The following is a 22,757-nucleotide window of genomic DNA, read 5'->3' as shown; positions in this document are numbered from 1 at the left end:
ATCGGCTGAAAACGGTGAAGTCACCATTTTTGACAGCTGAGTAGTATTCCACAACTTGCTCAGCCACTCATCTGTTGTTGGACACCTGGGTTGCTTCCAGGTTTTGGCCATTACAAATTGTGCTGCTAAGAATATATGTGTACACAGATCTTTTTGGATGGATGTGTTGGGTTCCTTAGAATATATCCCCAGGAGAGGAATTGCAGGATCATAGGGTAGGTCCATTTCTAGCCTTCTGAGAGTTCTTCAGACTGTTCTCCAATCAGAGACTTGGAGCATTTTTTCTTTTATTTATTTATTTATTTATTTATTTATTTATTTATTTATTTATTTAAGAAAGGATTAATTAACAAAACCATAGGGTAGGAGGGGTACAACCCCACACAATTCCCACCGCCCAATCTCCATATCCCACCCCCTCCCCCGATAGCTTTCCCATTCTCTATCCCTCTGGGAGCATGGACCCAGGGTCATTGAGGGTTGTAGAAGGTAGAAGGTCTGGCTTCTGTAATTGCTTCCTCGCTGAACATGGGAGTTGACTGGTCGGTCCATACTCCCAGTTTGCCTCTCTCTTTCCCTAGTAGGGTGGGTCTCTGGGGAAGCTGATGGAGCATTTTTTCATGTGTTTCTCAGCCTTTTGGATCTCTTCTCTGGTGAATATTCTGTCCAAGTCCTCCCCCCATTTTTGGATGGGGTTATTTTTTGTCTTGTTGTTGAGTCTGACAAGCTCTTTATATATGTTGGTTATTAAACTCTTATCTGATGTATGGCATGTAAAGATCTTCTCCCATTCTGTGAGGGGTCTCTTAGTTTGGGTAGTGGTTTCTTTTGCTGTGAAGCTTTTTAATTTGATGTAGTCCCATAGGTTTATACTTGCCTTAGTCTTCTTTGTAATTGGATTCGTTTCATTGAAAATGTCTTTAAAATTTATGTGGAAAAGAGTTCTGCCAATATTTTCCTCTAAGTATTTGATAGTTTGTGGTCTAACATTCAAGTCCTTGATCTATTTGGAATTTACTTTTGTATTTGGTGAAATATAGTGGTTCAGTTTCATTCTTCTGCATGTTTCAACCCATTGTTTCCAACACCATTTGTTGAAGAGACTCTGCTTTCCCCATGTAATAGTCTGGGCACATTAGTGACATTCATTTTCATTTAGAAAAAAAGAAATGCATGTGTTCCAGGAAGTGGTACAGTGTATAAGGCCTTGGACATGGGCATGAGGTCCCGAGCTTGGTCCTTTGCAGTGCACGTGCCAGTGATGCTCTGGGTTTCTCCCCCCCCCCCCTCAATAAATCAAAGAGAGAACATGAACTAGAGCATGCCAGGAGCCAAACTTAAGATATCATGGTTGAGAGTCTAATGTCTTATCCACTGTGTCCCATCTGCCTGTTCATTCATTCTTTTGTTGTTGTTGTTACACCAGAACACTACTCAGATCTGGCTTATGATGATAATGGGGAATTGACCTAGGACCCTTGTTAACTCAGGCATGTCTTTTTGTGTAACTATTTTGCTACCCTCTAGCCCCATCTCATTTTTTAAAAATTATTTATTATTGGATAGAGACAGAGAGAAATTGGGAGGGGGGGTGAGAGGCAGAGAGACACCTGCAGCCCTGCTTTACTACTTGTGAAGCTTTCCCCTTACAGGTGGGGGGCCTGGGGCTTGAACCTGGTTCCTTGTGCACTGTGGTGTGTGCACTTAACCAGGTGTGCCACTGCCTGGCCCTGACCCATCTCATTTTTAAAAAGCAAGTCAGTGATCTAGATGGTGGCCCAGTGGATGAAGTGTTGGCTCTCAGCTATGAGGTCCCAAGTTTAATCCGCACAATACATGTGCCAGAGTAATGTTCTGGGTTACTCTCTCCCACATCCTTCTCTCTGTCTCTAAGAAAAAAAAAAAAGCAGATCTAAACCTTATAATGGCAGGAGGTAAGTTTCTTTTTAAAAAACTGATTTATGAACAAGAGAAACAAACAACCAGAGCATCTCCCTGCATATATAATGGCAAGAATAAAGTCCTGAGAGTTCAAGGCTTGTCCACTGTGCAACTTCTCAGGTAGGCACCAAAGGTGTTTTTTTTTTTTTTTTTTTTGTCTCCAGGGTTATTGTTAGGACTTGGTGACCATTTTTTCCTTTTTTTAAAAAAACTGGACAGGACAGAGAGAAATTGAGAGGGGGGGACAGAAAGGTAGACACATGCAGATCTACTTCACCATGTGCGAAGCGATCTCCCTGCCGGTGAGGAGCTGGGGGCTCAAACCGGGATCCCTGGGCTGGTCCTTGCACTTTGTACTATGTGCACTTAACCTGCTGCACTACCACCCAACCCCACTTCCTCCTTTTTTTAAAGGACTTTATGGGCTGGGGAAATAGCATAATGGTTATGGAAAAAGACTTTCATGTCAGAGGCCCCAAGATCCTAGGTGATTCAGTCTTACCCCCAAAGCTGAGGTCAGAACTCAGTGTGCTCTGGTAAAATGAAATTGAAAGGACCTTATTTACTAATGAGTGAGATTATCTGAGATAATCATTCTGGTATATGCAGTGCTAGTCACTGAGCACAGAACCTCATGCTTTAGAACACAACACCTAATCCACTACTTCATTTCCTGGGCTGCTCTAGCATGAAAGTCATAGCTATTACACACATAACCAGTACACTGTCTCCCCAGCCCATTTGCAGATCTGTCCAAGGTCATAGTAGTGCTGCTGAATGTGCCATGCCTTTGTGACTGACACTATCCTGTTTACAAAGCAGCTCTGGTGAAATCTGCTGCCCAGTGCCACTTAGTGTCACTGACTGAAGACTTAATTTTATACAGTATAAGCATGTTCCCCAAGTGACATTTCAATTTGGCTATGCAGAATTAAGTCTACTGCAAGGGGGTCAGGCGGTAGCACACCTAGTTAAGTACTCATATTATAGTGTGTAAGGACCCAGGTTTGAGCCGCCAGTCCTCATCTGCAGGGGGAAAGCTTCACAACTGGTGAAGCAGGGCTGGCAGATGTCTGTCTCCCTATTTCCCTGTCTCTCTCAAATTCTGTTTCTATCCAATAATAAATATAAAAAAATTTTAAAAAAGTCTACTGCAAAGAAAATTTAGCCTGCTAATGCGAAATTAAGCAAACAAAAAAGTAATCTTTTCTAAAAAAATGAGCATTCTGTGGCTTGGGAGGTGGCACATGGATAATGCATTGGACTCTCAAGCATGAGGTGTTGAGTTCACACAAACGTATGGATGTATTTATTTTTCTTTAGGACAGAGATGAGAACAATTGAAAGAGACGGAGGACACAAAGAGGGAGACCAGTAGCCCTGCTTCACCACTTGTGAAGCTTTCCCTCAGCAGGTGGGTCCAGGGGCTTGAACCGCAGCCCCACTGCACTTTTGACATGTGCACTTCACCGGTTGCGTGGCCATCCAGTCCTGAGGTCCTGAATTTGACCTCTGGCAGCATATGTACTCTCTTCTCTCTTTAGTGAATAAATTGTGGGGTTTTTTTTGTTTGTTTGTTTGTTTTACTACTAGAGCACTATCTAGCTTTGGCCTATGATGGTACTGGGGATTGAACCTGGGACACTGGAGCCCTAGCTTAAATGTCTTTTTTGCATAGCTATTATATTACCTCCCCATTTAGTTAACAATAGGTTTTAACAACAACAAAAAGGAGGTAGCAGTATAAATTTTTCCAAAGTAAATGAATAAAATGTATTTTTGAGATAAAAACACATAAAATGATTTTAAAATTTTAAAAAAATCATTTTTCTGTGACCCAGAAGGTGGTTCAGTGAGTAGAATGTATATCTTACCCTGTCCTAGGCTGTGGGTTGGACCCCGGCACTACACAGGAGAACCATGAACAATGGAACTCCAAGAATAGAGGAACAGTGCCTTGGTGTCTCTCTCTCTCGCCCACATCTCTAAAGAAAGACAGAACAAAATGACTGGGAGGAGGCTCCATAGTTATTGTGAAGGTGTGAGGTTCTGACTTGACTGCATGGGGACAATTTCTTTCTTTTCTTTTTTTATATCTTATATATTCATAAAGAAAATAGGCAGAGAGAGAGAAAGAACCAGACGACACTAAGGTACATGTGCTGTCAGAGACTGAACTCAGGACCTCATGCTTGAGTCTGTGCCTTATCCATTGTGCCACCTCCTGGACCACGGGACAGTTTCTTTACCAAGTATCTACATAGCTGGGGTCTCACTATAGGGAAGAAATCTGGATGGCCCAGGAGGTGGTGCAATGGATAGTGTGGACCTGCACACATACAGTGTGTGTTCCATTGGCTGAGCTATTTCCTGGTCCCATGATGTACTTAATTTTCTTCTCTTTCTCTTTCTTTCTTCCTTTCCTTTCTTTCTTTCTTTCTTTCTTTCTTTCTTTCTTTCTTTCTTTCTTTCTTTCTTTCTTTCTTTCTCTTACTAGAGCACTGCTTAGCCATGGCTTGTGGTGGTTCTGGGGGATTGAACTTGGGGCTTTGCTACCTCAGAGGTTAAAGTCTTTCTGCACATGCTGTCTCCCCCTCCTCTGTGCTCTTTTTTTTTTAAATTGGGGAATTAATGTTTTACATTCAACAGTAAGTACAATAGATTGTACATGCATAACATCCCCCAGTTTCCCATATAACAATACAACCCCTACTAGGTCCTCTGATGTGTTCTTATTTTAAAGTTATCCACTCACAAAAATCATATACACACCAGTCAACAATTACTCACGCAAAAAATCCCAGGATGCCTTCTTCCCGATAAATTGTTGCTATGGAGTCACATAGTCCACTAGACACAAAAAGGAAAATGCACTGTAACAAACTCTGTTCAACCATTGCTTCTGATAGTGGTAACTAAATCACATCATACTCTCCTCCCCCTTGCATCAATTTGTCTATTTTTATTAGAACACTGCTCAGCTCTGACATACAGTGCTGCGGGGAACTGAACCTGAGAGCTCAAGAGTGTCAGGCATGAAGGTTGCTGTGCCGTCAAACTGTCTCCCTCCCTAGTCCCTCCCGACCCCACCCAGAGTGTGTGTAAAAGAGAACAGAGCACCAGAGTTTTCTCTAATGGCATAGGGGCTAGGTTAGAATCGCGGTTGTGCTCATGGCAAGGCAGCACACTAAGTGAGCTCCTCCCCACTCCTCCCAACACTCCTCTCCTTTTCTGTCACACACGACACAAGTGGAGATGGAACTACAGAAAGGATGGTCACATGTAGTCAGGTATACGTTCTGCCATCGGTGGCTGATTCTGCTACCATCCTGAGGTCCTATGTAGGATCCTACCTCTGCCTGGGCTCTCTTCCACTTTACTCGCGGGGTGGAGGGGGGAGAGGGAGTGGGTGTGTGTACTTGAGTATGAGCACGTGCGTGAAGTGCATGTGCAGATCAAATGATTTAAGACATTTGAATCAGTTCTATAAACTCAAAGGCACCACACACACACAGAAAAAGTAAAGTACTATTTTCTGGGCGGTGGTGCATCTGGTTAAGTGCACACATTATAGTGCACAAGGACCCAGGTTCAAGCCTCTGGTCCCCACCTGTGGAAGGAAAGCTTCACAAGTACAGTAGGACTGCAGGTTTCTCTGAAAATTTTAATTATCTTTATTCATTTACTGGATAGAAACAGCCAGAAATCAAGAAGAGGGTGACAGAGGGAGAGAGACAGAGACACACCTGCAGCACTGCTTCACCACTCATAAAGTCTCCCCCCTTCAGGTGGGGACCGAGGGCTTGAACTTGGGTCCTCATGCACTATAAATGTGCACTCAGCTAGGTGCACCACTACCCAACCTCCCTCCCCCCTCTCTCTCTGTTTTATTTTACTTATTTATTAATGAGAAAGCTAGAAGGAGAGAGAGAGACAGAAGCAGACATCATTCTGGTACATGTACTGCCAGGGATTGAATTTGAGACCTCATGCTTAAGAATACAATGCTTTCCCACTGCACCACCTCCTGGACCACTGTCTCTTTCTCTGCCCACCCCCCAGCCCTTCACTTTCTGTCTTTATCTAATCATAAATAAATAAAAAATATTTTAAAAGTAGCATTTTCTAATAGTTTGATTTAAGCAGATCTTTCTGAAAATGTGGACAAAACACTTACCAGTACTTGGATTCTCTGCCAATAAACTGTACCATAGATCGCAGAGTGATCACTGTAAAACAGAGCATATATATATTCTTTCTAATTTTTATTTATTGAATAGAGACAGAGAAACTGAGAGGGAAAGGGGAGACAGACACCTTCAGCACTGCTTCACTGCTTGTGAAACTTTGCTCACAGGTGGGGACGAGGGGCCTGAACCTGTGTCCTTGCGCAATTTAATTGTGATATATATATTTCTTTTTTGAAAGCATATAGTTTCAGAAGTACTTTCAGATCATTTCCCCCCTCCAGTCTGAATGTTTTATTAAAGAAAACCATTTTATAGTGCTTTAATAATAATTTAAAAGATTTCAGATCAATTCTGACAGGCTTAAAAAAATACAAAGGGGACAAGGTTGAAGGCACACGCTACCATGTGCAACAACCTGGGTTCAAGCCCCGAGCCCCCACCTGCAGAGGGAAAGTGATGAAGCAGTGCTGATGTCTGTCTCTCTTCCTTTCTACCTTCCCCCACTCTGTTTCTGTCTCTAACCAAAATAAATAAATCTTAAAGAAGAAAAGACCAAAAAAAAAAAAAAAAGAAAAAAAAAAAGCCCAAAACTCATAAAAGTTTTCTACCTAAAGGTGCCTTGCTACTCAGATCAATCCAATAAAAGCCAAAAAGGCAAGCAAGCCAACAAGACAACGTACAGGCAAGGTGCTTAGTGAACTCCCATGTCAACATTTCTAGGGCGTTAGCAGAGACCAGGCTATACAAGATTTAAAAACACAAATTAGATTCCAGTTACCAGCTGCAGACATACCATGGAAGGGATGTGTGATCAGAGTAGCAGCAGATCGAGCCATCATCTCCCGAGTTGTCTAGAAACAATCAACACACATTTCTAAATTCCTCTCACCAGGTAATGTGAGAGGACACTGGAGAATAAGAACATGAGGTAACGCTTCTGCCTTGGCGTCAGAAAGAGACTTGAATGGGATACAGTAGCACACACTGTCACTCTATCAGACTTTTCACTCCTGGACTTCAGTGTTCTTGCTATAGTTGCCAACATTTCTCTGCAAAGCACATTTCTGTTAACCTATTGACTTTAGATGTAAGAACAACAATAGCAAATGGGGGGGGGGGGTCGCCAGCAAATAGTAAGGGACCTAGAGGAAAACTTCTGACTTAAATTTAGATTATTAAGTTGCTCTCTCATTATTATTTCAGAGATAATACCTGTGCTATGCAAATGTCAGGCTCTAAAGAACAGGAAAATACAAAATGTTTATTAATATAGGTATCTCTACTTACAAATAAACTCATCCATGGAGATTTACACAAAACACAATTAACACCATTGATGTACCTAGTGTCTAAAGCAATAGTAACATTCATTCAGAAAAAGATGAATAATAATAATTCTAATAATTATTATTTGCCTCCAGGGTTATTGCTGGGGCTTGGTGCCTGCACTACAAATCCACTGCTCCTGGAGACTATTTTTTCCCCTTTTGTTGCCCTTGTTGCTTATCACTGTCGTTATTGCTGTCGTTGTTGGATAAGACAGAGAGAAATCGAGGGAGGATGGCAAGACAGGGGAGAGAAAGATAGACACCTGCAGACCTGCTTCACCGCCTGTGAAGGGATCCCCCTGCAGGTGGGGAGCCAGGGACTAGAACTGGGATCCTTAAGCTGGTCCTTGTGCTTTGTGCCATGTGCACTTAACCCGCTGTGCTACTGCCCGGCCCCCTATTATTATTTTATCAGAGCACTGCTCCAGTCTGGCTTATGGTGGTGGTGGTGGTGTGTGTGTGTGTGTGTGTGTGTGTGTGTGGGGTTAACCTGGGACTTCAGAGCCTCAGGCATAGAAGTCTGTTTGCATAACCATTATGCTAACTACCCCATACTCTTTTTATTATTATATAAGTAATAAAGTCTACACCGAAGGTTTAATTTTATTTGAAAGGAACAATGATTATACAGTCTTTCAAACTTGATTCCATTAACTGCTATATTGCCCATACTCATGATTTACAGAAATACTACAGGACAGAATTCATCACTCACCTCCTTAATAACTCGGTCAAAGGAAGATGAGGTTTCTTTCTGTCCATTTCCAGGTCCTACCTCCTGAAATTCAAAGACATATCTTGAATTTTTTTTTTTTTTGGTAAAGACTCATTTATTTATTAACACAAGAGAATGACCAGAGTACTACTCTAGCATATTTGATGTTGGGACTGGACTGCTCCCAAGTTCAATGCTCCAGCTACATCTTTTTTTTTTTTTTGCTCACCTCTAGCTTATAGTGGTGTGGGAGATTGGAACTCTGAACCCAAAGTCTTTTGCAGAACCATTATGCTGTTTTGCCAGCAACCACCCCTCCTTTTAATTTTAATTTTTTTTTTTTTAACCTCCAGGGTTATCGCTGGGGCTGGGTGCCCACACTATGAATCCACTGCTCCTGGAGGCTATTTTTCCCCCTTTTGTTGCCCTTGTTGTTTATTGTTGTTATTGCTGTCGTTGTTGTTGAATAGGACAGAGAGAAATCGAGAGAGGAGGGGAGACAGGGGGGGAAAGACAGACAGAGAGACACCTGCAGACCTGCTTCACTGCTTATGAAGCGACCTCTCTGCAGGTGGGGAACCAGGGGCACGAGCCAGGACCCTTATGCTGGTCCTTGTTCTCTCTCTTTTTTTTAAACAAAGCACTATTCAGCTCTGGTTTAAGGTCATGCTTGGGATTGAACCTGCAACCTTTGGATTCTCAGGTATGAAAGTTTTGCTTAACAATTACTCCATGTCTCTAGTCCTTTAGCTGTATCTTGATGGTTTTATTCATGTGGTAGTCATTATTTTTCCTTTTGGAGGATGAGAGACAGAGGGAGAGAGAGAAAGTGAGATAGCTACAACATTGTTTCACTGCTTGAGTAATTTATCCTCTGCCAGTGGTGACCTGGGACTTGAACCAGGTATTTGAGCATGGTAATGTGAGTGCTGATCCATCCAGCCCTATTTTGATGGTTTTAAAAGCTTGTTTCAATTTATTTTATGCATGAGACACAAAAACCAGAGAAAGTTCTGGAATATGCAGTGCTGGGAACCAAACACAAGGCCTCGAGCAGGTAAGTCCTATGCTCTCCACTCAAATCACCTCCTAAGCCTCATGAAAAATTTCAATCAAATTGGCAGCCACCCTGTGTACCAGCATTCACTGAGCACAGAGGGAAACCGACTGTTTGTCCCCTCTCCTAAAGATGAGAACTGGTCCAGGCATAGAAATTAGCTCTAACTTACCTCAATCTTCTCACTGTCCTGGTAATGCTAAAAGGAAATGGTAGAGAGAAAACAAAATCAAGGATGAGTAGGTAATCACAGTGTCACTGAGAGGATATAAAATAATTCTAACAGTCTGAAGGGTGGTGTAGTGGCACAGCACATGTACCAGAGTGATGCCCTGCTTTCTTTGTCTTCTCTTCTCTTATAAAAATAAAATCTTGAAGGAAAAGAGAGGAAGGAAAGGAGGGAGGGAGGTGGGATGAAGGAAGGGGAAAAGAGATCATATGTCAAAAATTTGAACCCAGGAGGAGTTGGGCTGTAGCGCAGCAGGTTAAGCGCAGGTGGCACAAAACACAAGGACCGGCACAAGGATCCCGGTTCGAACCCCGGCTCCCCACCTGCAGGGGAGTCGCTTCACAGGCGGTGAAGCAGGTCTGCAGGTGTCTGTCTTTCTCTCCTCCTCTCTGTCTTCCCCTCCTCTCTCCATTTCTCTCTGTCCTATCCAACAATGACAACAACAATAATAACTACAACAATAAAACAAGGGCAACAAAAGGGAATAAATAAATATAATAAATATTTTTTAAAAAATTGAACCCAGGTATCATTATCTACCAGTGTGATATTTTGATCTTAATTTCTCTCATGCTAAATTTAATAAATCTTCAATTTCTGCAGCCCAGGAAGTGGTGCAATGAATAAAATACTGTACTGGGCTTTATCCCAGCATGAATGAGGTCTGAGTTCAATTCCTGGCACTGAATGTGCCAGAATAATGATCTGGTTCTCTCTCCCAAATAATTATTTTTAACCAGAGCACTACTCAGATCTGGCTTTTGGTGGTGCAAAGGACTGAACCTGAGACCTTGGAGCCTCATACATTCAAGTCTTTTGGGGGCTAGGTGGTGGTGCATTTGGTTGCGTGCACATGTTAACAGTGCACAAGGACCCGGGTTGAAGCCCCTCGTCCCCACTTGCAGGGGCAAAACTCTGTGAGTGGTGAGGCAGTGTTGCAGGTCTCTCTCCCTACCGCCTAGTTTCCTCTCAATTTCTAGCTGTCTCTATCCAATAGATAAAGATAATAAAATTAAAAACATTTTTTAAAAGTCATTTTTTTTTTGCATAACCATTATGCTAAAAGACTTTTTCAAGGTCCCAGGTTCAATCCTTTGTGGGGTGGGGGGTGAAGAATCTTAAAATTGTATCAGTAGCAGGTGGGGGTAGATAGCATAATGGTTATGTAAAGACATTCTCATGCCTGAGGCTCCAGAGTCCCAGGATTAATACCCTGCACCACCATAAGCCAAAGCTGATCAGTGCTTTGGTGTTTCTCTGAGAGAGAGACAGAGAGTTTCCCTCTGCATCTCTCTCAAAAATCAAATAAATGAAATTAAAAAAATTCTATCAGTAGAAAAATAAAATTAGGGTGGTCCAGGAGGTGGTGCAGTAGATAAAGCTTTGGACTCTCAAGCATGAGGTCCTGAGTTCAATCCCCGGCAGCACATGTACCAGAGTGATGTCTGGCTCTTTCTCTCTCCTCCTATGTTTCTCATTAATAAATAAATAAAATATTTAAAAAAAAAAAGAAAAGAAAATTAGGGGCAGGGGTAGATAGCACAATGGTTATGCAAAGAAACTCTCATGCCTGAGACCAGGTTCAATCCCCTGTACCACCATGAACCAGAGCTGAGCAGTGCTCTGGTAACAAAATAAAATAAATAATTAAAAAAAGAAACAAAGTAAAATTAAGCAGGTCAGGCAGTGGCACGCCTGGTTAAGCATACACACTTCAGTGCACAAAGACCTGGGTTCAAGTCCCTGGTCCCCACCTGCAGGGGGAAAGCTTCATAAGTGGTGAAGCAGGGCTGCAGGTGTTTCTCTGCCTCTCTTCCCCAACCCTCAATTTCTCTGTCTCTGTTCAATAATAAGTAAATAAAATTTAAAAGAAAGAAAAATTGGGGGACCACGTAGTGGAGCACACGGTTAAGCGTACATATTATCAAGGGCAAGGACCCAATTTAAGCCACCACTCCCCACCTGCAGGGAAGAATGCTTCACAAGCAGTGAGGCAGGCTTGCAGGCGTCTCTATCTCCATCTCCCCTCTCAATTTCGTTTTTCTTTTTTTTTAATTGTTGTAGTTATTATTGCTGTTGTTGTTGTCATCGTTGTTGGATAGGACAGAGAGAAATGGAGAGAGGAGGGGGAGACAGAGGGGGAGAGAAAGATAGACACCTGCAGACTTGCTTCACCGCCTGTGAAGCGACTCCCTTGCAGGTGTTGTTGTTGTTATTGATGTCATCGTTGTTGGATAGGACAGAGAGAAATCAAGAGGAGAGGAAGACAGAGGGGGAGAGAAAGACAAACATCTGCAGACCTGCTTCAGGTGGGGAGCCAGGGCCTCAAACGGGGATCCTTACGCTGGTCCTTGTACTTCATGCCATGTGCGCTTAACCCACTGAGCTACCGCCTGACTCCCTCCCCTCTCAATTTCTTTCTTTTTAATTTTTTTTATTATCTTTATTTATTTATTGGATAGAAACAGCCAGAAACCAAGAGGGAAGCGGGAGATGGCGATGGAGAGACACCTGCAGCCCTGCTTCACCACTTGCAAAGCTTTCCCCCTGCGGGTGGAGAGTGGGGGCTCGAACCCGGGTCCTCGTGCACAGTAATATATGTGCTCAACCAGGTGCGCCACAACCTGGCCCCCCCCCTCAATTTCTAACTGTCCAAGGGGCCATGTGGTGGCGCACCTGGCTGAGCACACATATTACAGTGCACAAGGACCCAGGTTCAAGCCCCCGGTCCCCGCCTGCAGGGGGAAAGCTTTGTAAGTGTTGAAGCAGAATGCAGTTGTTTCTCTATCACCCCCTTCCCTCTAGATTTCTGGCTTTCACTATCCAACAAATAAACAGTGGTAACTCAATTTATAACTGTCCTACCTAATAAATAGAAGTGGGAGAAAAGGGAGTCGGGTGGTAGCGCAGCAGGTTAAGCGCAGGTGGCACAAATCGCAGGGACCGGCCTAAGGATCCCGGTTTGAGGCCCCCGCTCCCCACCTGCAGGGGAGTCCCTTCACAAGCAGTGAAGCAGGTCTGCAGGTGTCTATCTTTCTCTCCCCCTCTGTCTTCCTCTCCTCTTTTGATTTCTCTCTGTCCTATCCAACAACGACAACATCAATAACAACAACAATAAAAAAGAGCAGTAAAAGGGAATAAATAAATAAGAAATGGGGAAAAAAATAAAAAGGAAAAATAGCTACCAGAAGTGTTAGATTCACTCAGCAGGCACTGAGCCCCAGCAGTAACCCTGGTGCCAAAAAAAGGGAAAATGGAATACTTTGTTGCTACAAATACCCAATTAATTTCTATTTTTAATTAACCACTGGAAGAAGAAGCATATTCTCATGAAAACTTCTTTTAAAAAGGGGTGGTGGCTGGGAGATAGCCTACTCTATAGTCACATGGTGCCTGTTTGAGGGCCAGCATCACACGGTAGTGCTACGAACAACACTAGGGTGGCAAGTTCCACAGATGGTGGAGCAATGCTGAGGTATCTCTCCTCTTATCTCTCTCTTTTTAAAAAATATTTCTTTATTCCCTTTTGTTGCCCTTGTTGTTTTATTGTTGTAACAATTATTGTTGTTATTGATGTCACTGTTGTTAGATGTTGTTATTGATGTCATCGTTGTTAGAACAAGAGAAATGGAGAGAGGAGGGGAAGACAGAGAGGGGGAGAGAAATATAGACACCTGTAGACCTGCTTCACCGCCTGTGAAACGACCCCCCTGCAGGTGGGGAGCCGGGGGCTCGAACCGGGATCCTTAGGCCAATCCTTGCCCTTTGTGCCACCTGCGCGTATCCCACTGCGCTACCGCCTGGCCCCCACACACTTACTTTTTAAAGCACAGAAAGGACTAGTACCCAGCACTACTTAAATAGACTATAAATATTTGGAACTTAACATATCTGATACAGATCTAGTTAGCAAACAGTTATTTTCGTTTTGAGCCAAGGCATTACACCTACCAGGCATGCATCCTCTGCCACTGAGCTATACGCTGGCCTCTACATTACTATTAGAGCACAGAGGATAACATACCCTTGGTGTTAGCCAGTAGGAGACAGAATAATGAGCTAGAAAATCTATTACTGAGGCCAGGCGGTGGCGCACCTGGCTAAGTGCTCACACCACAGTGTGCAAGGACCTGGGTTCAAGCCCCCGGCCCCCACCTGCAGGGGAGAGCTTCAGAGTGGTGAAGCAGGGCTGCAGGTGTCTCTCTATCTCTCTCCCTCTCCATTTCTCTATCCAATAGTAAATAAAAATATTTTTTAAAAATCTATTATTTTGGCTGGGGTAAACAGCATGATGGCGTACAGGAATAAAATAGTGTAGGAACTGCATTTCACAGAAATAAAAATCCCCATTTCCCAGTAAAAGAGCTAAATTATTTTGAGAGTGTTTTTGAAGGTCACTTATGTCTCTGAAATTACTCTTAATCAACAGAACTGTAATAAGAGTTAATAAAAGCTAATCCAAACCAAGGGAAGACAAACTGATTTTCCTCTTACCTGTAAAACTCTACCGTGGACCACAGTTCCAAGGACTCCTGAACACAGTCTTGGAGTTAAGCCTGTGAACAATCCACGCTTCCCATCAATGCACGCGATGTGCTGAGCTAAGAACACAAGTCAGAAGTTTAAATTCTAGTCGGAAGAAATGGTACACAGAAATGTTAGTGAAATGCACTTGGATTATTGCTGGGGCTCAGTGCCTGTGTGACGAATCCACCACTCCTGGTGGCCATTTTTTCTTTTTCTTTTCTGTCTGTTTTGTTTTGTTTTTGCCTCCAGGGTTATTGCTGAGGCCTGGTGCCAGCCTTATGAATCCCACTTATCCTGGTGGCCATTTTTTTCCATTTTATTGGATAAGAGAGAAAAATTGAGAAGGAAGGGGGAAGATAGAATGGGGAGAGAAAGATAGATAGATAGATAGATAGATACCTGCAGACCTGCTTTATGACTTGGGAAGTGACCCCCCTGCAAGTGGGAAGCCCGGGTTGCACTGGAATTCTTTTGAGGGTCCTTATGCTTTGTACTATGTGCGCTTAACCCAGAATGCCACTGTCTGACCCTATTTTCCTTTCTTCTCATATTAGATAAGACAGATAGAAATCAGGAGGGATGACAAGGTGCAAGGACCGACGTAAGGCTCCCGGTTTAAGCCTCTGGCTCCCCACCTGCAGGGGGGATCCGCTTCATAGGGGGTGAAGCAGATATCCAGGTGTCTTTCTCCCTCTCTGTCTCCCCTTCTCTCTCCATTTCTCTCTGTCCTATCCAACAACAATAACATCAATAACAACAACAATAACTACAACAATAAAACAACAAGGGCAGCAAAAGGGAATAAATAAATATTTAAAAAAAAGAAAAGGGGAGTCGGGCTGTAGCGCAGCGGGTTAAGCGCATGTGGCACAAAGCACAAGGACCGGCATAAGGATCCTGGTTCAAACCCCGGCTCCCCACCTGCAGGGGAGTCGCTTCACAGGCGGTGAAGCAGGTCTGCAGGTGTCTATCTTTCTCTCTTCCTCTCTGTCTTCCCCTCCTCTCTCCATTTCTCTCTGTCCTATCCAACAATGACAACAATAATAATAACTACAACAATAAAACAACAAGGGCAACAAAAGGGAATAAATAAATAAAATAAATATTAAAAAAAGAAAAGAAAAGAAATCAAGAGGAATGAGGAAGACACAAAGGGAGAACGAGAAACAGCCACAACTCTGCTTCACTGCTCCGGAAGCTTCCCCCTGCAGGCAAACGGGCTTGGTAATGTGTGTATCAACCAGGTGCACCACAGCCCGATTCATGAAATACACTTTCTACATTATCTTTTTTTTTTTTTTTTTTTAAGTTAACTCCTGCCTGTCAGTCCTCAATGTCATGCAATAGCAACTAAACCAAAGATACTTACCATAAGAAAAGAGACCCGGAAGCTGACATACTTGCCGCCCAAAAATATTTCGTCCCATTGTTGGAGGGAGAGGTTCATATCCCACCTTTGAAACAAGACAGCAAAAACAAGACCGACATAAGAGATCAACACCATATAACAGTTCTAACAAAGCGCTGTTTTGCAAGGTCTTGAATGAAGAATAAAATTAGGGTTATAATTTTTTCTCCTTTTGTTGCCCTTGTTGTTTTATGATTGTTGTGGTTATTGTTATTGATGTTGTTGTTATTGGATAGGACAGGTAGGAATGGAGAGAGGTCTACTGCCATACCACCCTGAACACGCCTCATCTCATCTGATCTTGGAAGCTAAGCAGGGTTGGACCTGGTACTTGGATGGGAGAAATGGAGAGAGGAAGGGAAGATAGAGAGGGGGAGAGAAAGATAGACACTTGCAGACCTGCTTCACCGCTTGTGAAGCGACCCCCCACCCCCCCCACCCCCCGCGCAGGTGGGGAGTCCAGGCTCAAACCGTGATCCTTAAGCCGGTCCTTGTGCTTTGCCCCATGTGCGCTTAACCTGCTGCACTACTGCCCGACCCCCAGGATTATAATTTTAACACACACTAAAATACAGTGTTTTCCAAGGCCATGATGTAGTATAGCAGTACCCTTGTCATATTTTAAATTGTCAACCAGTAAGACTAGTTTTAATAAACTTCAACATAATTTCCTTTTAGCTTAAATTTTATACATAAAATCAAGAAGCTGTGGTCTGGGAGGTGGCGCAGTGGATAAAACATTGGACTCTCAACCATGAGGTCCTGAGTTCGATCCCCAGCAGCACATGTACCACAGTGATGTCTGGTCCTTTCTCTCCTCCTATCTCTCTCATGAATAAATAAATAAATTCTTTAAAAAAAAAAAGGGGAGTCGAGCGGTAGTGCAGCGTTAAGCGCACGTGGCATAAGGATCCCGGTTTGAGCCCCCAGCTCCCCACCTGCAGGGGAGTCCCCTAGTCTCTCCATTTCTCTCTGTCCTATCCAACAATGACGACATCAATAACTACAACAATAAAACAAGGGCAACAAAAGGGAATAAATAAATTTAAAAAAAAAAAAGGAAGCTGAGATAGACTGAGATTGAAAAGAAAAAAAACTGATTAAGAAAATATTTGTGGTGGTCCAGGAAGTGGTACAGTGGCTAAAGCACTGGTCCCACCTGAGTTCAATCCCCGGGAGCACATGCACCAGAGTGATGTCTGGCTTGCTCTCTCTCCCTTCCTATCTTTTTCATTAATACATATATTAAAGAAAAAAATGTTAAGAAAGTTAGAGGGGCTGGGTGGTAGCATACCCCACTGAGAGCACATATTACAATATGCAAAAACCTAGGTTCAAGCCCCCAGTCCCCACTTGAATGGGGAAAGCTTTGAGAGCAGTGCTGCAGGTGTCTGTCTGTCTCTCCCTCACTTCCCCCTCATTTTCTGTGCTTATCCAATAAAAAGCAAACTAAAAAAAAAAGTCATTTTACTATTTAAACAAACTGGGATAGGCCAAGCAGTGGCACACCTGGTTAAGCACACACATTACAGTGCACAAGGACTCAGGTTCAAACTCCTGGTCCCCACATGCAGGGGGAGCTTCATGAACAGTGAAGCAGGTTTACAGGTGTCGTCTGTCTCTTTCCCTCATTATCTCCCCCTCCCTTCGCAATATATTTGTCTCTATCCAATAATAAATAAATTTTTAAAAAGGCAATTTTCGGGAGTCGGGCTGTAGCGCTGCAGGTTAAGCGCAGGTGGCGCAAAGCACAAGGACCGGCACAAGGATCCCGGTTCGAACCCCGGCTCCCCACCTGCAGGGGAGTCGCTTCACAGGCGGTGAAGCAGGTCTGCAGGTGTCTGTCTTTCTCTCTGCCTCTCTGTCTTCCCCTCCTCTCTCCATTTCTCTCTGTCCTATCCAACAACGACAACAACAACAATAATAACTACAACAATAAAAACAAGGGCAACAAAAGGGAATAAATAAATAAAATAAATATAAAAAAAAGAACTTGTGCATAAAAAATAAATGTTCTTTGTAAAACATCCTTTAAAAAAAAAAGGTAATTTTAGAGTTAATATTTTTCTCTACATTTTCTTCAGGATTTTTAGTGTTAAAGGGATACTGGAGTAAAGGCTGCAAAACATAGCTTTGAATCTACTGCTATTCCTTAAATAAAGCATATGCATTTTAATTTATGTATTTAATTTATTTATGTGACTTCACTCATTTTTACCAGAGCATGCTTCTCAGCTCCGGTTTAAGGTAGTGTAAGTGCTGAGCCTGGGAGCTCAAGGCCTCAGGCATGAAAGTGGCACAGCCATTTCACTCCCAGGCCTGCCACAGTTGTATTACACTGTTCAATTAAACTTCTTCTGTCCAAGTTCTCTGAATGTCTTGCTAAGCAACCATATTTTGGGAGAGAGCTTTTCTTTAATGTCAGAGACTCAAAGAAATGGTGGTGGGGAGAGACACCCGCAGCACTACCTACCCCAATGGCTGTGACGGTCCTTTCCACTCCCAAATGGGGACCTAGGGTTTGAACCTGGGTATCCTAGCCAGTTATTCCTTTTTAAAAAGAGAGAATGAGGGGGCCGGGAGGTGGCGGACCGGATTAAGCACACATAGCGTAGGACCCTGGTTTGAGGGCCCCCCCCCCCCCGGCACCCCACCTACAGAGGGGTTGGCTTGACAGGCGGTGAAGCAGGTCTGCAGGTGTCTGTCTTTCTCTCCTCCTCCCTGTCTTCCCCTCCTCTCTCTCTCTGTCCTATGCAACAACAGCAATAACAACAATAATAATGATAAACAACAAGGGCAATAAAAGGGAAATAATAGCCTCCAGGAGCAGTGGATTTGTAGTGCAGACACCAAGTCCCAGAATAACCCTGAAGGCAAAAAAAAAGAGAGAGAGAGAGGATGAGAGAGACCAGAGTGCTGCTCAGCCTTTGGATGTGCTGGGGGTCTCAGCCATACATGTTCTGTGCTCTACTTCTCTTGCCCCTGTGCAACTTTTTTTTTTTCTTGAAAGACTTTATTACTTTATTTAAGATAGAGGAAGAGAACCAGAGAGTGTCAAAGAGACCACAGCACTGAAGCTTCCTTCAACGCAGTGGTGGTAGTTAGGCTCCAACCGAGGATGCACAAGGCAAAGCAGCACACTCTTCAGGTGAGCTATTTCTGAATGTCACTGCCAGGGAGGTGAGGTGGCACAGTGGCTAAAGCAACGAACTGACAAGCAAGCTTGATCCCCGGCATCACAAGTGTCAAGAGAGTGCTCTGGTTCTTGCTCATAAATAAATCAACTAGTATTTAAAATATTTTCTTTATCTATTGGATAAAGACAGATTGCTTCAAGGCTAGTAAAGTTTTCCCCATGCAGGTGGGGACCGGGACAGGGGCTTTGAAACCTGGGTCTTTGCACATTGTAACACATGCACTCACTTATTTTTATTTTTTAAATTTTTCCCTTTTGTTGCCCTTGTTTTTATTGTTGTTGTAGTTATTATTGTTGCTGTTATTGATGTTGTTAGATAGGACAGAGAAATGGAGAGAGGAGGGGTAAGACAGAGAGGGGGAGAGAAAGACAGACACCTGCAGACCTGCTTCACCGCCTGTGAAGCGACTCCCCTGCAGGTGGGGAGCCGACTCCCCACTCACCTATTTTTAAATGGAGAGGAAAAAAAAAGCAGAGTTCTGGATATCATCATCAAATCCTACCTCATGCAGGAGTACAGGGTAGACTTAGGCTGTGGAGACAGCATAATGGTTACGCAAAAAGACTTCAAACTCTGAGGCTCTGACATCCCAGGTTCAATCCCCCAACAGTCCTAAACCAAAGCACCTCTTTGGATTAAAAAAAAAAAAAGTAATGCAGAGTAAGTGGACTAAAAAAAAAGGCAGTCGTTTCAGAACTATCGAAAGCCAGATACGCTGCGTATGCTTTATAGATGGCATGGTACATTTCAAAAGACTTCCTTCTTGGTTCAAATGACTTATTTTACTGCAGCCTGGGAGATAATGCACTCTGAACCCACACAGCCTGGATGACCACCAACTGGAGAAATGCGCCCTCCGGAGTGTCCTGCACAGGTTTTGACAGGTCGGGAAAGGTGAGAGGCGAGAAGACAGGGGTGTTAATACCTGACGCTTTTCCTTAGAACAATGCATGATGTCAATTCGCAACCAGGCTTAAAAACAAAACAAAACAAAACAAAACAAAACAAGGAAGCTGCCCACCCCGGGGAAGCTAACAAAGGCAACTGGCAAAAAAAAAAAAAAAAAAAAAGACTCCCGACCATGGCCATCTGGCCTCTTCGCCCGTGGACGGTGAATACCCTGCTAAGAATGACTTGGCGGCAGCTTTTTCAACTCGCTAAAACTTCCAGCCCCCAAAGTCATTCAATAGCTCCGACAGGAGTGAAGTTCACTGTCCCGGGCTGGGGGGTCGGTGGATCCTTCCGAAATTTGGCCGCTTCATCGTCACTTCTCAATGGGCTCCTTGTGTGTGTGTCTGGGGGTGGTGGTGGGGGGTCGTTACCTGCTGCTAGCAACAGAAAAGCAAGAACAGTAGGGGGAAAAAAAAAGGTGGGAAGAGAAAGGGGAGGTGTAGGAGGGCATGCAAACAAAACAAACAAACAAACAAACAGATAAATCAAAAGATGTTGGCTTTGGGGCTGAGGAATACAGCAGAATGGTTCTTCTGAAAAAAAAAACAAAAAAAACCCCACGACTTTCATGCCTGAGGTCCCGAAGGTCCCAGGGTCAAGTCCCAGGAAGGAGCTCTGGTATGTCTCTCTCTCTCTCTCAATAAAAATGAAATAAAATTAAAAGGCGTCGGCTTTTCAAACTTCCGATCTGTCGTCCACAAACCAGAGCTCCTTCCAGGCCGGCTCTGAGGCGGGGGAGGAGAGGCGGCTCCATTTCCGAGGGGCCCCGGGGAGCGGCGCTCGGTGGCCCCCGGCCAGGCTCCGGCTCCGGCTCCGGCTCCGGCTCCGGGAAGGAGACCAAGTTCAGAGCAGCCGCCGGGCGGCAGTTGGCTTCGGGGGAAGCAGCGGCTCCGGGCGCCGGGCGCCGGGCGCCGGGCGGGGAGGGAGAGCTCGGGAAAGGCCGCGGGGACGAGCCGGGGCAGCCGAGCCGGGGCAGCATCCCGGGAGCCGCGGAGGCCCGGACACGGAGCCTCGGGTGCAGCCGGCGACGGCCACTCACCGCCGGGCGCCGGACCAGGGAGGGAATGGCGACGACTCATACCTGGATGAGCACCTTCACGTACATGAGCGGCTGGGACAGGATGGTGAGGCCGGAGCCCAGGAGCACCTGACTGGCCGCGTCCGCCATGATGGCACCCGCGGACGGACAGACAGACGGAGCCACCAAGCCACCGAGCCGGGCCTGATCACGTGCCCGCAGCGCCGCTGGCTTCACTGGCCCGCCCCGCGGCGCGCGCGCGCGCACACACACAGCCACAGACACACGCGCGCGCGCGCACAGGCGCGCTGCTCCCCGCGCAGACCCCGCCCACCGCCGCCACCCTGAGAAACGGCAGGGGCTCGCGAGCGGTCGCAAGGGCTCGGGGCGGAGCTTACCGGACCACGGGCGCATGCGTTTTGCGGTGCCCTCCGCGAGGAAAGGCAGTTTTCCTTGCGCATGCGCAAACCGGAAGTGGCTGGCCGAAGAAGGGGCGTGGTAGTGGGTGTGTGTGTATGTGACCCTGACAGCCTAGGCAAGGTCAAAGGGATAGAGAGAGAGAACACTCTTTGGGCATCTTCAGCAGCAGGTGCACAACGTACACCTTTCAGAAACAACCGAAAATTGTTCCACAAAAATTTGAAAAGTTTGATAGGCAATAATGCACATGCCACTCATGTGCAGTCATTCATTCATTCAATTATCTTCTCAGAAATGCTCTGACCTCTACATTAAAATTTTTTGTTTGTTTTATTTTTAATAGGGACATACAGAGAAACCAGAACACTGCTCAGTTATGACTTATGGTAGTGCTTCTTCTTCTAGTGCTGAAGATCAAACCTGTAATCTCTGAACCTCAGGTATGAAACTCTGGTACACAACCACTTACATTATTTCCCCAGCTTTCTGACTTCTAAATTTATCTGCCCCTAGTGTGCAACAGCACTGTCCCGTAGAGCATGCAAGCTCTCAGAATTTCGGAGATTTTGTTCACTTCTGTATACTCAGTGTCTGCCACTGAAATATTTATTTTTATTTTTTATTTTTGTCTCTAGGGTCATTGCTGGGGCTCAGTGCCTGCACTACGAATCCACTGCTCCTAGAGACCATTTTTCCCCCCATTTTGTTGCCCTTGTTGCTATTGTTGCCATTGATGTTGTTGGATAGGATAGAGAGAAATGGAGAGAGGAGGGGAAGACAGAGAGAGGCAGAGAAAGGCACCTGCAGACCTGCTTCACCGCTTGTGAAGCAACCCTTCTGAAGGTGGGGAGCCGGGGGCTTGAACTGTGATCCTTAAGACGGTCCTTGCCCTTTGCCCCATGTGCGCTTAACTTGCTGTGCCAACGCCCGAAATACTTATTTTTTAAATTTTTAAAAAATATTTTATGTATTTATTAATGAGAAAGATAGGAGGAGAGAGAAAGAACCAGACATCACTCTGGCACATGTGCTGCCGGAGATCGAACTCAGGACCTCATGCTTGAGAGTCGAAAGCTTTATCACTGCGCCACCTCCGTGGGGAGTGGGGAGGGGCAGGGGACTGTAGCGCATCAGGTTAAGCGCAGGTGGTGCAAAGCTCAAGGACCGACCTAAGGATGCCCATTCGAGACCCCGGCTCCCCACCTGCAGGGGAGTCGCTTCACAGGTGGTGAAGCAGGTCTGCAGGTGTCTTTCTCTCCCCCTCTCTGTCTTCCCCTCCTCTCTCCATTTCTCTCTGTCCTATCCAACAACAATGACATCAATAACAATAGTAACTACAACAATAAAAAAACAAGGGCAAAAAAAGGGAATAAATATTTTAAAAATTTTTTTTAAAAAAGAAACACTGACAAAACCATAGGATAAGAGGGGTACAACTCCACACAATTCCCACTACCAGAACTCTGTATCTCATCCCCTCCCTTGATAGTTTTCCTATTCTTTAACCCTCTGGGAATATGGACCCAAGATCATTGTGGGATGTAGAAGGTGGGAAGTCTGGCTTCTGTAATTGCTTCCCTGCTGAACATGGGCATTAACAGGTGGATCCATACTCCCAGTCTGCCACTCTCTTTCCCTAGTGGGGAAGGGTTCTGGGGAATCGGAGCTCCAGGACACATTGGTGGGGTTGTCTGTCCAGGAAGTCTGGTTGGCATTCTGCTAGTATCTGGAACCTGGTGGCTGAAAAGAGAGTTAACATACAAAGCCAAACAAGTT

The 22,757-nt window shown here is 44.7% G+C and overlaps 1 protein-coding gene across 2 annotated transcripts in view; it reads right to left on the bottom strand.

The window, feature by feature from the left end:
- Positions 1 to 20,928, bottom strand: part of MTCH2 (mitochondrial carrier 2) — a 28,785-nt gene extending 7,857 nt beyond the window's left edge. Inside the window, exons 1-8 of one of the 2 annotated variants that reach the window (XM_060176416.1) lie at positions 20,625 to 20,928; positions 15,357 to 15,441; positions 13,955 to 14,061; positions 9,404 to 9,430; positions 8,175 to 8,237; positions 6,925 to 6,982; positions 6,119 to 6,170; positions 4,732 to 4,791 (exon numbers count right to left, since the gene is read on the bottom strand). In XM_060176416.1, coding sequence (XP_060032399.1) covers positions 4,732 to 4,791; positions 6,119 to 6,170; positions 6,925 to 6,982; positions 8,175 to 8,237; positions 9,404 to 9,430; positions 13,955 to 14,061; positions 15,357 to 15,441; positions 20,625 to 20,711 — 539 coding nt within the window. In that variant the 5' untranslated portion in view covers positions 20,712 to 20,928. The remainder of the gene's footprint in view (positions 1 to 4,731; positions 4,792 to 6,118; positions 6,171 to 6,924; positions 6,983 to 8,174; positions 8,238 to 9,403; positions 9,431 to 13,954; positions 14,062 to 15,356; positions 15,442 to 20,624) is intronic. The other variant, XM_007519034.3, reaches the window with a different exon arrangement.
- Positions 20,929 to 22,757: the final 1,829 nt, after the last annotated feature.

Source organism: Erinaceus europaeus, chromosome 17 (genome assembly GCF_950295315.1).
Source record: "Erinaceus europaeus chromosome 17, mEriEur2.1, whole genome shotgun sequence".
Classification (NCBI taxonomy): Eukaryota; Metazoa; Chordata; class Mammalia; order Eulipotyphla; family Erinaceidae; genus Erinaceus; species Erinaceus europaeus.
The sequence above is the reverse complement of the archived record's forward strand: the minus strand, read 5'-3'. Positions and strand labels throughout refer to the sequence as shown.